Source organism: Thermobia domestica, chromosome 1 (assembly GCF_964235325.1).
Source record: "Thermobia domestica chromosome 1, izTheDome1.hap1.1, whole genome shotgun sequence".
NCBI classification, from domain to species: Eukaryota; Metazoa; Arthropoda; class Insecta; order Zygentoma; family Lepismatidae; genus Thermobia; species Thermobia domestica.
In genome coordinates, this window is record NC_137454.1 from 389,639,210 (window position 1) to 389,656,230 (window position 17,021).

Genomic DNA, 17,021 nt, shown 5'->3' on the forward strand with positions numbered 1-17,021 from the left:
TTTTCACATTGAAAATATGATTTAATACTTCCCACCAAAATGGCCTTAACAGGTGTGGTTAATATTTACTCCGCTATTCTACTTAACCCGACATTGAATACATTAATCTCTATACGGTTTTTAAAACAAGTCACAAACCTTTCAAAAGGTACGGAGCTATGAAGGGCATTTTCCACATCTGCATAATCAGCTACAGCCAATTCTGATATATTTGTTATCCCTGAGTTAAACAGAGCTCGAGCACGTGGTCCATTCAGAAGAGGCAACCTCATTAAGTCACAAAGCTCTCTTTGGACTCCGAACTGCAAGCGGTCTTGGAATTGAGATACTAACAGTTCCATGCTTGACCAACCAAGTTGCCTACAGAATTGGGTTACCATTCCTGAAATTAAAGAAATGAACAAATTATAAGCTTTGTTGTCTTCAATATTTTGTAACGTAACACTTAATTAGATAAATAACCAGTAATATATGGATATATTTTAGATTATTCTCAATATGGAAACATTTTAGTACCTCAAAAGATAATAAAGAACTTTAGTATTTGAGGAAGACGTTTACATATCGAATAATATTTCAATAAATCAACTCAATTCATAATACGAATAAAAATAATGAAATTAAATGAAATCTTTCATTTTAACTTCCCCTAGTTATGCCTTTTAGGGTAAGGAAGACCGAAGATTAAGACAAGTGAATGATGACGGAAATATTAGTGGAATGACAATGTGCGAGGAAGCGGGAGTACCCGATGTTGTTCCCCATAAACTTATTTGGACGGCGATCGAACCAGGGACTCCACATACCAGAGGTACGTGCTCTACCACTCAATAACCGTACTTCCCATCAAAACAATTAAAATCTAGTGACAAACAAGCAACGAGGTGAAATTAAGTACTCACGTTTACCGGTTGCGACACTGACCGTGATTGTATCGTTAAATGACGTTTACTAGTTGCGTCATTGCCCGTAATTGTATCGTTAAATGACGTTTACCGGTTGCATCACTGTCCGTGATTGTATCGTTAAGTAACTTTTACCGGTTGCGTCACTGCCAGTGATTGTATCGTTAAGTAACTTTTACCGGTTGCGCCACTACCAGTGATTGTATCGTCAAATAACGTTTATCGGTTGCGTCACTTGCCCTGATTGTATCGTCAAATGAAGTTTACCGGTTCCCGGGCAATGACACCGTATTCTAGGATAATAATGGGCCTACCTGAAGATGTTGTGACGTGGTTTGAGGAACACTGAAATGGAGCTGAATACCTTCCCTGGTCCGCTCAATCCCTAGACAAAATGTAATTAAACATTTATAGTTAGTTTAGGAGAAAGGATTCACGAGGAAAGGTGTAATATTTCCCTTTGCTCCCTTTCACAACCTCTAGGACTCCATTCAGAAGTAAGGTATCAGGGAAGTTCTGAGGGCGAAAGTTGGTCCAAAGCCATGTTAGTCTGATAAGTTGCACTTTTCTCAAGTATTTGTAATATTTTGATATACATCTATAGATGGTATAGTAGGTAAGTGAACTAAATGTGTGTTGTGTTTGATCTCAAAATCAACCAGCCTAGTTTTTTTTTTTTTTTTTTTTTTTTTTTGTACTTCTTTTCAAAATACATACCTGCAAAAGTGGAAGCTGATTGCTGTAAACTTTGTAACATTCCCCTGGAACAACCAAATTTTTGAGCTACCTTGTTTAGTGGCACTTCATTCACTAAATCCTGTAAAGCTAACGCTGTGTAAAAACGGCGGTGAATAGCTAATTTCTGTGCCTGAAAAGAATATAACAAATAAATGTTTTTGTGCAATTAAATCAATACTACTTTCTGTTAAGACTAAAAGGGACACATTCGTTAGAATTCATACATCTTAAAAGAACAAAACGAATTACTTTATTTTCGGGCGAACAGAAGAAGAAAGTTGGTTCATTTTCTAAGGCACCGTACAAGAGAATATTTTGTAAGAAAATAAAGGAACCAACTATTTTCCTTTTACACCATATTCCCTATAGGTAGAACTTCACGAAAATTCAAGGAATGAAAAGGTGTAACTAAGACCGAGATTCCAAACCAGATTTGTAGCAGGATGTTGGAAACTTAGTTGGTGGTTATTGAGCAAATATTACGACTAAGTTACTAGCATTTCTTCGGTAAAGATCTCTCTCGAAATCTTGATGTGAAAATTGCTAGATTTAGCTAACAATTTTATATATGTTTCATATTATATATATATATATATATATATATATACAGAAGAGCAATTAGAAATATATAACGCCGTTTGGTTATCAATGCATACACTTGCATATACATAACTTCTATTATACACATTAGAAAAGTACAATATTACATTACTTTTCAACATATTCACTATTCAAGGCACTTGTCATAACGTTTTACAAGGTTTGAAATTCATTCTTTAAAAAAACCTTTCGCCTGGGAATGAAGCCACCCACTAACAGCATTATGAAGCGCATTGTCACTGTCGAAGCGGTGCGACGCAAGCCACTGTTCCATGTGCTTGAAGAGGTGCAGCAGAGTTCAATGCTGACTACAGATGGGCGCCCACTTCTTGTGGCACCTTGCACGTTAGTTCATCCATCTTTAAACATTCATCACCATTCACGTACGACACCTTCACTCATTATGTTTGGTCCGTAAACAGTACACAGTTTGCGATGAATCACAGCTTCCGAAAGTTTTTTCGCACTCAGAAATCTCATTACCGCACGCATTTCACATTTAGTGAGTTTTTCTACTAGAGCGTTCATTTGCAACTGTTACAGCGGACAAATGAACTACAACACGATCTTCTTCCACTACTCACAGTCTCTGAACTACTGCATACAGCGCCACTGGACTGATGTTGCTCTTCCCGGCCACTACTCCCACATGCGCAAACGGAGTTTTTTTTTTTTTTTACGAATTACCCTCGTATATATATATATAGAGAGAGAGAGAGAGAGAGAAAGAGAGAGTATTTTACAATGTAGAAAGTTACAATACAATAGTTCGTTACCGTACTCCAAATGGTGATGACAAAGCACTTCCAAAATCGCTAAATGATGACCTTAGAAATGCATTCACTTGTTCTTTGCTATTAGAAGATGTAAAGCTAGATACATTAACCCTTTCACAGAGGAAGTCGACTTTTGTCGACAGAACCAAATTTCCTTAACATGCGAATGTCGACGTGTTAAAATTTGTTTGTCCGTATCTTGGCTTTGTCGAGACTAGTCGCCAAAGTTGTACCGTTCATTTTTGTTTGTGTTCTATTGTTTTCGATAAACAATAGAAATCACACAGAAAACCTTTGGCGACTACAATCGACAAACCCAAGATACAGACAAATTTAAACACGTCGACTATAATCGACATTCGCAGGTTAGGGAAATTTTTTTCCGTCGCCTTCCACAGTGAAAGGGTTAAATAAGAAATACTGCGAAAATACTATACAGCTATGGTTACACTTCATCTGTAAATAAGCACACTAAAGTTAGAGAATATACGACATATTGTATAGAACACGCTCGTTTAAAGCAATAAAGATCACTTAATGTAAAATCAGCTGTTTTGCAAATAACTGAACACATTCTCACTAGTATAAATGTGCCCATTACTATACAGTAATGGGGAAAGAATATCATATGAAACAAGTATTATGGATTATACTTTAGTAAACGAAGAGTTCAAATAATGCGATTTGAAAAAAGGTATACAAAGTAATTGTATAAATACTGAAATTTCTAATTTCATTTTTGTGTTAACATTGTGTTAATGCTAAAAACAAAATTCTACTTAAAATAAAAACTAAGATTTATTATTCTTTCGCAACTGCAAATCTGACTTATTGTAAACTTGTCCATTTATAATTCTTATAATTCAGAAAATAAGTTCCATATTCGTCTTGATATACCTGAAAACTCTATTGCTGTTACTAGTCAAAAACTAAGTTTTCACAATTGAAATACACTAGGGATGTATCGATACTACTTTTTCACCGATACCCGATACCGATACTGAAGAAGTCGATATTGCCGATACTTTTGGACACATTTCTTATATATTATCAGAAATTTTTAGAATAATAAAATGATCAACATTGTAATAGGGTATATTAGATATAAGGCCAAAATTTGACATATAAAGACAATAAACAGAATTTAATGTTAGGTTCCACACAAAAAATATATTGCCTCTAAATTTAATTCAGCTCACATGAAGTGAACGAAAAAACAGCAAATACTTATATAAGTGTAAACTTAATTCTAACAAGGAACGGTCATGAACGTGTCATCCGGACACCCGAATCAAATCTAGTCCATTCAATAAATATAACAAAGATATGTTCATATACAAAAAATTAGGTGCCATGGGCAACGGAGTGGAACCCTCTTACTATAATGAAAATCGTAGACTCGCAGTGAAATAGCTATTGCATCAACACTGTGCATTGGAAAATCATGGATTATAGTTCACTCTTTTCAGCATAAAATAAGCTTTCCAGGGGTGCTATGTATTGGGGCCCAAAACATACTTGACTACGCCTCATTGTGGGTCCACAAGCTTCGAAGTTGCCATCTTGCAATAGGTTTTATCATTCAGATTAAAGCAAAGCGCCTGAAATGTCCATCACCCGGCTACACGTAGCTCCTCTACTGGTTGTCTTTCACCAGAGTATCAACCTTAACGTCCTAGTGGCAATACTAAACTAACAGGGTCAATAAACTAACAGGACGCCTAAAATGTGGAATAGAAAAATAAAAACAAGCTTTTTGAAAATTTGAGTGAGAACTGACAAATCTTAAAAAACTTGGAATTGACCAGCGAAATCTTGCTTCTAGCACTTGTGGTTTTCGAGATCTCATTGTCGAAAGGACTGGCCACAAACATATAAACTTTTTTTGACCACAAACATATGAACCTAGCATTTTAATACATAAATGAGCATTGGGCATTTTAAAAGAGAAAAGAAAGTTTGTAATGAGTTTCTAGTGACAACTGGTTTGGATTAATTTACAAGTTTGTTAATAGTTGCCACTATAATCTATTTTCAATAGTTATGTAACTATCCAATTTCAAATAAAATATATTTCGTTTTCATACAAGGTTGTGTTTAGGTATTTATATGAATAGTTTCTGAAATATTAAATTGTTATATTCTGTACATGCAATATTAATATAAATATCAAATCAAAATTTTCGAAAAAGAGTGGCTTTTTACTTTCTGGACATGACTGTACATATACACACCTGTCTAGATGCGTTGATGTTAATTGTTCCTCTCATTGCTCTAATGATAAACAATTCTTCCACTCCTACAAGCTCACCAACACGACGCATACTGGCTGGAAGCTCTTCCCATAAGGAAAGATATTGAAGCCAGTCCAACTTTTCCCATTGGTCAGCCAAATTCAAAGGTGTCACCTGCAAAGAATATATATATATATGTTTAAATTTCTAACGCAAAGACCAGCTACACTGATGTTAGAAAAAAAATTCTTAAAATAAAATAAAAAAGAACTACTCTTGCTCTTTTGTATTCTATTACGGATTTGTTTAAAACATCATATTGTAAATACTAAGTAAGTATTAAAGAAAGCTGTGCCAAAAGAATCAAGATGGTAAATCTCATTGTGATCGTTTTAGCAAAGACTTAGTCTTCTTCAGCACAGATTCATTCAGTAATTTTAGTAACGTCTGTTTTATTCAGTAAATTACTAAAGGTGAATTAATGTTGTTAACAAACAAGATCACCCGGAAGTATTTATTATTATTATTATTATTTTAATTTTTCAAGTAAATATGCCGAGCTCTATCCTATGACCGAAAATATTTCCTGTAAATATGCTGTGCTCCTATATACTATGAACGAAACTATTTCCTCTAAATATGCCGACCTCCTATGTCCTACGAACGAAACTATTTCCTCTAAATATGCCAAGCTCCTATATCCTATTTCTGTAAAAATGCCTTCTTCCTCTTCTTCCAAGCCCTTTTATCTCAGTTAGCTGGGGTCGGCTTTTCGGATCCCTGTCCTCCACTTGTTTCTACTTATGTCATATCCGCTGTGACACCACACTGCACCATATCGTTCTTAACACAATCTCTTCACTCCTTTGGTTGGAATCGGACTCATTCGAACTATTTCCTGTAAATATGCCATGCTCCTATATTCTATGGACGAAACTATTTCTTGTAAATATGCCGAGCCTCTATATCCTATGAACGAAACTATCTAAATATACCGAGCTCCTTCATCCTATGAAAGAAACTATTTCTTGTAAATATGCCGAGCTTCTATACCCTACGAACGAAACCAGTTCCTGTAAACATTTCGAGCTCCTACATTCTATGAACGGAAACCATTTCCTGTAAATATGCCGAGCTCCTATATCCTATAACGAAACTATTTCCTATAAATATGCCGAGCTTCTATATCCTATGAACGAAACTATTTCCTGTAAATAAGTGAAGCTTCTGTGTCCTATGAACGAAATTATTTCCTGTAAATATGCCAAGCCTCTACATCTTATGAACGAAAATATTTCCTGTAAATAAGTGAAGCTTCTTTGTCCTGTGAACGAAACTATTTCCTGTAAATATGCTGAGATTCTATAAGCTATGAACGAAAGTATTTCCTGTAAATATGCCGAGCCTCTACATCTTATGAACGAAACTATTTCCTGTAAGTAAGTGAAACTTCTTTGTCCTATGAACGAAACTATTTCCTGTAAATATGCCGAGATTCTATAACCTATAAACGAAAGTATTTCCTGTAAATATGCCGAGCCGCTACATCCTATGAACGAAACTATCTAAATATACCGAGCTCCTTCATCCTATGAGAGAAACTATTTCTTGTAAATATGCCGAGCTTCTATACCCTACGAACGAAACCATTTCCTGTAAATATGCCATGCTCCTATATCCTACGAACGAAACCAGTTCCTGTAAACATTCCGAGCTCCTACATTCTATGAACGGAAACCATTTCCTTTAAATATGCCGAGCTCCTATATCCTATAACGAAACTATTTCCTATAAATATGCCGAACTTCTATATCCTATGAACGAAACTATTTCCTGTAAATAAGTGAAGCTTCTGTGTCCTATGAACGAAATTATTTCCTGTAAATATGTCGAGCCTCTACATATTATGAACGAAACTATTTCCTGTAAATAAGTGAAGCTTCTTTGTCCTATGAACGAAACTATTTCCTGTAAATAAGTGAAGCTTCTGTGTCCTATGAACGAAATTATTTCCTGTAAATATGTCGAGCCTCTACATATTATGAACGAAACTATTTCCTGTAAATAAGTGAAGCTTCTTTGTCCTGTGAACGAAACTATTTCCTGTAAATATGCTGAGATTCTATAAGCTATGAACGAAAGTATTTCTTGTAAATATGCCGAGCCTCTACATCTTATGAACGAAACTATATAAATATGCCGAGCTCCTTCATCCTATGAGAGAAACTATTTCTTGTAAATATGCCGAGCTTCTATACCCTACGAACGAAACCATTTCCTGTAAATATGCCATGCTCCTATATCCTACGAACGAAACCAGTTCCTGTAAACATTCCGAGCTCCTACATTCTATGAACGGAAACCATTTCCTGTAAATATGCCGAGCTCCTATATCCTATAACGAAACTATTTCCTATAAATATGCCAAGCTTCTATATCTTATGAACGAAACTATTTCCTGTAAATAAGTGAAGCTTCTGTGTCCTATGAACGAAATTATTTCCTGTAAATATGTCGAGCCTCTACATATTATGAACGAAACTATTTCCTGTAAATAAGTGAAGCTTCTTTGTCCTGTGAACGAAACTATTTCCTGTAAATATGCTGAGATTCTATAAGCTATGAACGAAAGTATTTCTTGTAAATATGCCGAGCCTCTACATCTTATGAACGAAACTATTTCCTGTAAGTAAGTGAAACTTCTTTGTCCTATGAACGAAACTATTTCCTGTAAATATGCCGAGATTCTATAACCTATAAACGAAAGTATTTCCTGTAAATATGCCGAGCCGCTACATCCTATGAACGAAACTATATAAATATGCCGAGCTCCTTCATCCTATGAGAGAAACTATTTCTTGTAAATATGCCGAGCTTCTATACTCTACGAACGAAACCATTTCCTGTAAATATGCCATGCTCCTATATCCTACGAACGAAACCAGTTCCTGTAAACATTCCGAGCTCCTACATTCTATGAATGGAAACCATTTCCTGTAAATATGCCGAGCTCCTATATCCTATAACGAAACTATTTTCTATAAATATGCCAAGCTTCTATATCTTATGAACGAAACTATTTCCTGTAAATAAGTGAAGCTTCTGTGTCCTATGAACGAAATTATTTCCTGTAAATATGCCAAGTCTCTACATCTTATGAACGAAACTATTTCCTGTAAATATGCTGAGATTCTATAAGCTATGAACGAAAGTATTTCCTGTAAATATGCCGAGCCTCTACATCTTATGAACGAAACTATTTCCTGTAAGTAAGTGAAACTTCTTTGTCCTATGAACGAAAATATTTCCTGTAAATAAGTGAAGCTTCTGTGTCCTATGAACGAAATTATTTCCTGTAAATATGCCAAGTCTCTACATCTTATGAACGAAACTATTTCCTGTAAATAAGTGAAGCTTCTTTGTCCTATGAACGAAACTATTTCCTGTAAATATGCCGAGATTCTATAACCTATATACGAAAGTATTTCCTGTAAATATGCCGAGCCGCTACATCCTATGAACGAAACTATATAAATATGCCGAGCTCCTTCATCCTATGAGAGAAACTATTTCTTGTAAATATGCCGAGCTTCTATACTCTACGAACGAAACCATTTCCTTTAAATATACCATGCTGCTATATCCTACGAACGAAACCAGTTCCTGTAAACATTCCGAGCTCCTACATTCTATGAACGAAACCATTTCCTGTAAATATGCTAAGCTCCTATATCCTATAACGAAACTATTTCCTCTAAATCTGCCGAGCTCCTAAATCCTATTAATGACACTAGCGTTTAATAATTAATAAAGCATTAATTTAAAGCTTCATTTATTTCATCTTTAGCTCAACCCGAATCCGATTACCATTGAAGTGAAAATGGAACAAACGGTATATACAGTAAGTAAGATTTTAAATCAACGTTTCATGAATTATTAATCGCTAGTTTTATTTATAATTTTATACGGAATTCGGTACATTTCTAAAATCACTTCTGGAAGTACGTAAATTATTTTTACAGTAAAAGATAATCAACAGTTCTCTTGTTCGTCTAGCAACCTTTATTTTCTGAAAGTTTCCATCTTGAAGAAAATAATATCTCTGCTGATATGTTTACAATGAGACTTAATATCTGGGTGCTTACGGAAAGTACAGCTTTTGTTAGTATTTAATACGAATCCTATCAAGTCTTTCAGTAACTAAGAAAATATCTCTTTAAAGGTCTTAATTAACAACCAATATATTAACTTGCTATTAAAAAAATCGCCTATTGGAAATTGATTGGAGTTAACGTCCATTTTTTACCGATGTTATACGAGCGGTACTTACAGCTTAAAGTGGGATCCGCAGAAAATCGCACATGTTTTGTGTGAAAGATTGGAGAGACAACTGGAATTTTCAAAATCTCAATGCTTTGAATTATACAATATCATAAATTTACCCTTTAAAATACTTAATAGATCTAGTGACGGTAAAGACAGCAGAAAGATTGTGTAAGTAGTGACACTAACAGTGCTGACAGAATGCATTGTGACATAGCATGCTTCCGCATTGATCGCGTGAACCAATACAAGATACATTTGGTACAAGACTATGCCCATTACTGTTTGTTCCATTTTTCCTACGAGATCAGGCTTTTGGAACTAAGAATGTTCCGAAAAGAAATTTATGAACTTCGGACGTATGTTTGTCACGTCGAAACAAGAAAATATATGTTCACTTTACTGAGAGACGCATAATCATGGAGTTACAAGAGCCCGAATATGAGACAAGTAAAAATATATTAACTAAAGAAATAACTGGAAGGAAACCCAGTGTTAGCAGGAACTATTATGAAATGTATGCATATATTTAGAGAGTTAAGAGTTGCGATTTTATACACACTGAACACAAGATGTAGGTGGAAGGATGTTACAAGATTTTAACGTTAGCTGTTTTTGAATGTAAGTTTGCCTGGTGCTATGATTCAAGTAAATTAGTTTTTAAATATTACAGAAGGATTATTGGTGATTATATATAGTCGTGTGAGGACAAATGAAAAACAGAACAAAGCATAGTGGAAGCTGAATTTGTTCTGTTCTTTGTGCAAACATTGATTGGTGTAGACTTTCCTTGAGTGGATCTAATATTACTGAATTATATCGATCTATGTTAGGTATAACACTCTGTTGAGGGCGGAAATGGTTACATTTCCGTGCACATGCCTTAAAAGAGGAAAAAAGAAGCAGCCTAGATTTTTTATAATGATTATCAAGTTAAGTTTGTAAATTGGTTATTGATGGGAAATCTTCATGTCTTTAGGTAGAAGTTAAATACATGTTGTAATAGTGGAAACGGTTTAATTATTCTAATAATTAAGACATAGAGTAATATAAGGTGAAAGAATAACAAATGGCGCAGTCGGTATTTCAAAACTACGTGCAGTATTTTTTATATAGGCCTAAGTACTAATAATGACAATGCTCAAAGAACCATTATATGTTAATTTAAAATACAACGATCAGATGATAAAATTTCTGCTGGATACAGGGGCAGCCGTTTCAGCTGTTGGGTATACTTCACCGTTATTAAAAGGCGTACTGATAGAGCCGTTTCAAGGACGACTTAATAATGCTGATGGCTCTCCTATTAACACATTAGGTAGATGTACAGTCAAGGTACAGCATCTAGAACACAATGAAAGCTTATCCTTAATAGTCGTTAAGCAAGAAGAGTTCCATCCTATTTTAGGGAGAAGTTGGTTGGATGCTTTGGTTCCGCAGTGGAGAAATCAGTTGGCATTAATGTTATATAGTACTGAAGAATTGCAACAGATGGAAGTTGCTGAAAGTCAGTCGGTAAATGTTTTACAGGATCAGATTATACAACAGTTTAGTGAAGTTTATTAAAGTACAAATCCAAAATGAACAATCTTTATACCAATGCAATACATTATAAATGTTCAATGTGTCCACCGTCTGCTGCACGGCAAACATCTATATGGTAGCTGAACTCGTCCCACACACGAGCAAGGGTATCTACTGTTACTGAGTGCACGGCAGCTGTGATATGGTTTCGCAGATTGTCCAGAGTTACTGGTAGAGGTGAAACCTAAACAGCTTCCTTAACATAACCCCATAAGAAGTAGTCACATGGGGACTACAATTTGTGACTCACTTCTTGCTAACTCAAGAACGGAGAAAACCTTGCGCTCCACGGTAGCCATCTCACTCACAACTGAGAGGGAAACGAATGGCGGCCTATTGCCGCGCGAACTCTACCGGCCGCTTCGGGAACCATCATTGCTCACCAAAACTTTCAACCTTCTTCTTTCCATTGGTATAAGGATTGTTCATTTTGGATTTGTACTTTAATTACTACGAATGTTTAAAAATGGATCCATCATTTATAATAACCCTGTACAATGATCTCGCCTCGCACCAGAAACTTGTGTACTTTGCTGTCAACTTTACAAACCTGATAAATTATATGAAGCTCATTCTCCAGTACAAAACACTGTCTCGCACGTTGAAGTTCTTGAAATAATGTTAAACCAACGTCGGGTGACACCGAGGCCGATAAGCATGCCAATCCAAGTTGAGTGGCAACGTATCTTAAACTCTCATTACCCTCTTTGTCTACGACAGTTTGCAGCCTACAAATGAGAAAGAAGAAGAAAACTTGTAATAGGACAAACAACTATAAAAGAAAAAGAAAAAAGAAAAAAAAGCAATGTACTCATCAGCTATATAACTTCTCTCATTTACTTCTTTAGTTATACATATACATAATAAAATAATATAGTGTATAATTTGAAATTATGTACAAAGAACAAACTATATATATATCTACACTTGTCACTTGCCACTTGAAAATCAAGCACATCAAGTTTGTCTAATTTATTTACTAATATTAGTCACCAGGGTGATTTAAATGTAATTTCGAAATTCACTAGTAATATAATATAAGTAAGGGGAAAATTCTGTCTGTATGAACGATACTAACATTTAGTTTAAACTATATATCTTTTATATTTGTGTAAGTTGAAAATGTTATTTTGTTTATTAGATGCACGTAAATTTTTAATATAATTCTGACTTGCTTACTATAAATATACGAGGGGATATCAAAAAGTTCGTGGAATCACCTAGAAGGTGACGAAGTGCGAACCCCCTTAGAAGCTTGTCAATCATGGCATTTTTAGTGATTTACCTGCAAAGAGTTGTTCAAACGAGTCCAGAATTTACACGTTAACATTCAAGGATCTGATTATAAAATGCATGTCCGAGGGGTTCGTAGTTCATCTTCTAGGTGACTGCATGAACATTTTGATACCTCCTCGTAGATAAGAGTTACTTAAGCAAAAAATGGGCGACAGTAATTTCAGGAGTACATACAATATTGGTAGAAAAATAACATCAACATGAGCTGGTAACCTTCCCTTCTGAACAAAAGAACACACAAATTGAACCCGCCATTTTATAGTGTGCTACTCCGCCATTCGATGTATGACTGGCAGCTAAGCCAAGACGTTCTTCGCACTGCTCTACCGCGGTCAGTTAGTTCCATTTTATTATCGTCTGTAAGCAAGGCTCTAACGAAAGCTAGGAAGTACAAGATTTTTTCAGGAATCACAATTTCATATAAGTAAAATGATTATTAAAATTCCTGTGTGTGTTACTATACTGTATGACATTGACAAAGTTGCTAAAGAGCAACGAAACTGTTTGAAATAGTCATATATATATATATATATATATATATATATATATATATATATATATATATATATATATATATATATATATATATATATATATATATATATATATATATATATAAATCTCCGAGTATTCATTATGTATCCTACAACTTTTATTTAGAAATAATAAACTATACCTGATAAGCTCATTTTCTTCTAAGAATTTAATACATTCTTTAAGCGGATTGTTAAGTCGTCTGACTTCTGAGGATTTCCGCTTGTTTGTCACATTTTCCTTTTCCTTTTCCTCGGCTGCAATCGCCGTTGCAAGAAGTGTACAGTTGGTGTAGCAATCGACTTCCTCTGGAGTAGAAGCCACACCACTCGCTACTGCCTACAAAAAAGGTTTTAGTCTTCTGTAAATACAAAAGCCAACGTAAAACACAATATGCTAACCACTTTCTATCTTTTATATATAACAAAAATATAAAGCTATACTTTATTAGCTGTATGTACATCTCTGCTAGAACAAGACATACAATCTCCTACTTAACATTGTGCAGTGAAATATTCCTTAACGGGCAGCTTTTATTGTCCCGCCAAAAATATATGTATTGTAATATCCCGTACATGGTGCTATTTGTAAACATTAATATCTGCTGATATATACAAACCAAGTGCATTTACAACAAGCCACTACAAGATGGAGGAGGAGCACCAGGTCTACCGCTACACTGGAGCTGTCATAAAATCCAGAGAATTATCGCTACGGGCATCAGTCAATCGTTGGCTGGTCAAATTTCCTCTCCTAGCTTGCGGTGGAGCTTTAAGATAACCTTAACCTAACCTAAGCCTCCTAGCTTACAGCGGAGCTCTGAGGCCTCCTTCCTACTTAGCTTACAGTGGAGCTCTGTTGGGAACTTAACCCCTCTCATAGCTTGTAGTGGAGGCTTGAGAGGTTCCTTACCACAAAACCATCTAGCTTGAAGCTGAGTTCTATGTTCTCTTTTCCGCCTAGTTTGCTGGGAACTCTTTGCTAACCAGCTAACCTTTCTTTGCCTGTAGCGGAGCATTAAGAACTCTACCCTACCTCACACAGCTTGTAGCGGAACTTTGTGAGGGATCCTTCCCTTGACCATCTGGTCTTGGAACACCTACTTATCCTAATCATTAGAAAACTTTTTACTTACTAAAATTGTTTCATACTGTGTTTTAACTGAAAGTTTTGTAACAAAACTGGTAGTAAGAAAAAACGAATCCCGTGTATAATTGTTCTACCTTCTACCAGAAGAAAAGAATTTTACAGTATTATTATGGGAAAGAACTCTCCTTTTTACAGATATGGAAATTTCTCCCCCCCCCCCCCCGTAGCGTTTTAATAACCTCCTCATAAATGGACAATTATTTTAACTTCATAATTCTTTAGCACAGGACATTTCTTTGCAATCTGAAAATAATTCTGTGATACAATACATTAGACAGAAAATTTCTTAATTCATAAAATATATTTGTGATAGATCAATGACCAGATGGACCACCACACAGAACAGTGCAAACAAAAATTAAATTTCTTTCTTTTCTCTGCTCACAATAAACTACTTTTTCTCGTCGCAATCTTAGAAAAGCTTCAATGATTTTTTTCTTCTTCTAGTAGTCAAAATGAAAATCAAGGAATTTTTACAAAGGGATGACATTTAGTTGAGAAGAAACCTCATATGTAGTACACGCTCATTTGAACACACTCCCAAGCGATACTTTATTTTCTTTATAGAATAGCATTTCTCCCTCCCTCAGTAATTAGAACACTGAGTACAGTATATTATATTAGCCTATGTTTACATTTGCAACTAACGTATGTACTTATACTACATACAAGTACCGCATGAACTGTGAGTAATCTAAAACTGTGTCACATCTCTCTAACAAATACCTCTCATTTATGAATAAATATTCATGTCCCATCAAAGTCCATTTTTCAGAGGTTTCAAACTATTCAATATACAGTAAATCAAAAAATAGCTATGGCACTAGAGGTGATGGTATTCACCAGCTTATAGCCCATGCCGATGAAGTAAATCCAATAGAGGATAATAGGAGAAAATACAAAGAAATGCAGAGCTTTCATTAAATGCTTGCAGAGACATGAGTTTAGAAGTAAATGCAGAGAACTAAATGCATGAAAATTCGTCGCAACCGTAATACTGCAAATTATGGATGCATTATAATATCAAATAATACTTTCGACAAAGTAGATACTTTTAAATACCTATTATCAGTATTAACACACCACCTTGAAGTTTTACGCCCGACGGTTATGCCGGCTAGGCTAAAGGAAATGGTCATGATGAAAATGGATGGAATGATGCAAGTGGGAGGAAACGGGAGCAACCCCGAGTAAACCCACGCACACAATGCTTGTCCACCACAAAGATCATTTAGCTCGAGCGGGAATCGAACCAAGGACCCCATGCACCAGAGGTGAACGCTCTAGCTTTGAACCAGCGCGGCCTCACTATTAACAGACCAAAATCATATCCACGAAGTAATTAAATGTCGACTGAAAGCAGGGAATTCGTGTTGTTATTTAGTTCAAACACTTTTGTCTTCGCGAATTCTGTCGAGGAATTTGAAGTTTAAAATATATAAAACGGAAATCATGCCTGTTCTGCTGTATGGTTGCAAAACATGGTCGCTTACTCTGAGGAAAAAATACAAAGTATTTCAGAGTAATATCCTGACGCAAGTATTCGGACCTAACACGGGAAGGTCCTACAAGTTGTCACTCAAATCTGATTGCCACATAGCATACCTGATAGAGCATAATGAGAAATGAAAACGAGCAAAATTTAAGGTGCTATGGACCAGAAGGATAGGAGCTACGGGGCTTCAAAATTTGAATATCCCAAAAAATTATATCATTAATTATGTACGTTTAAAGTAAATATCTTGAAAACCGTTAAAGCAATCAAAACAAAAGTTGCACAATATAATGAAAACAAAATGCCCTATCGAAAACCACGAACAGTGTTAACATAGGTGAAGCAGTGTTGCTAACTCAACATAAAAGTATTTTGTTTCAAATGACACTATAAACAAGTGTGCACAGATTTAAAATGCACTATTATCACTAAACAGTGAAGTGCAGTGGTACAGTGTTGCACACTGTTAGAGCTACGTGTGCTGAAAGTGTTCAATGGAGAAGTCTGATATATTGGTGACAGATGGTAATAAAGGAATGTATTAGCAAAAAGTGAGGGTTTTGCATTATACTTCTGTAGCCCCGGTGAATAAGCAGACAAATCGCGAAAACAAAATGATACACGCGAGGAAAGAAACAGTGTTTTCTAATTCTGTAAACTGGTTCTCCAGATTATCTTACAATATTTGGAAGAGTACTTTCTTGGTTTATGTCTTTCGTGTTAAGTGAGATTCTTTTACTTTCTCTCCTACATACCATAAAAATATGGTACACTTTAATATTACCATATTCACATTGGAAATATAATTTTATTAGTACCTCATTTCGTTTTTAGTCGGGCCGGATAGTCGTGTGGTCTAGAGGGCTAGACAACCGACATATTAGGGATTGGGGTTCCAATCCCGCCTCGGACATGTTTTTGTTGAACTTTTCACCTTACATTTTATTGTTATCTTTCTCTTTCATAGTGGTTCGGATCTCACTTTACACTATAGGTCCCGTTCTATATAGCTTCGGAGCTGATATAGGACGTAAAAATGGCATCACTTAATTTCGTTTTTCAAATGCATCAATACTTTGTGACACTGCTGACATTTTGCTATGTTATATTATCGGTGTTATGCATTTGAACTAAATTCATAGTATGAGACCCAGATATCTTATTACCACATATCAGACTTCTCCATTGTACATTCTCAGCACACGTAGCTCCAACAGTGTGCAACACTGTACTACTACACTTCACTGTTTAGTGATAACAGTGCATTTTAAATCTGTGCACACTTGTATATGGTGCCATTTCAAATATAATATTTTTATGCTGAGTTGGCAGCACTGCTTTACCTATGGAAACATTGTTTGCGGTTTTCGATAGGGTATTTTGTTCT

The 17,021-nt window shown here is 35.4% G+C and overlaps 1 protein-coding gene across 2 annotated transcripts in view; it reads right to left on the reverse strand.

Moving 5' to 3' along the window:
* Positions 1-17,021, reverse strand: part of PolQ (DNA polymerase theta) — a 176,809-nt gene that overhangs the window by 101,785 nt on the left and 58,003 nt on the right. For both annotated transcript variants that reach the window (XM_081732418.1, XM_081732413.1), the window contains exons 12-16: positions 13,133-13,329; positions 11,711-11,888; positions 5,254-5,427; positions 1,623-1,773; positions 139-382 (exon numbers count right to left, since the gene is read on the reverse strand). In XM_081732418.1, coding sequence (XP_081588544.1) covers positions 139-382; positions 1,623-1,773; positions 5,254-5,427; positions 11,711-11,888; positions 13,133-13,329 — 944 coding nt within the window. The remainder of the gene's footprint in view (positions 1-138; positions 383-1,622; positions 1,774-5,253; positions 5,428-11,710; positions 11,889-13,132; positions 13,330-17,021) is intronic.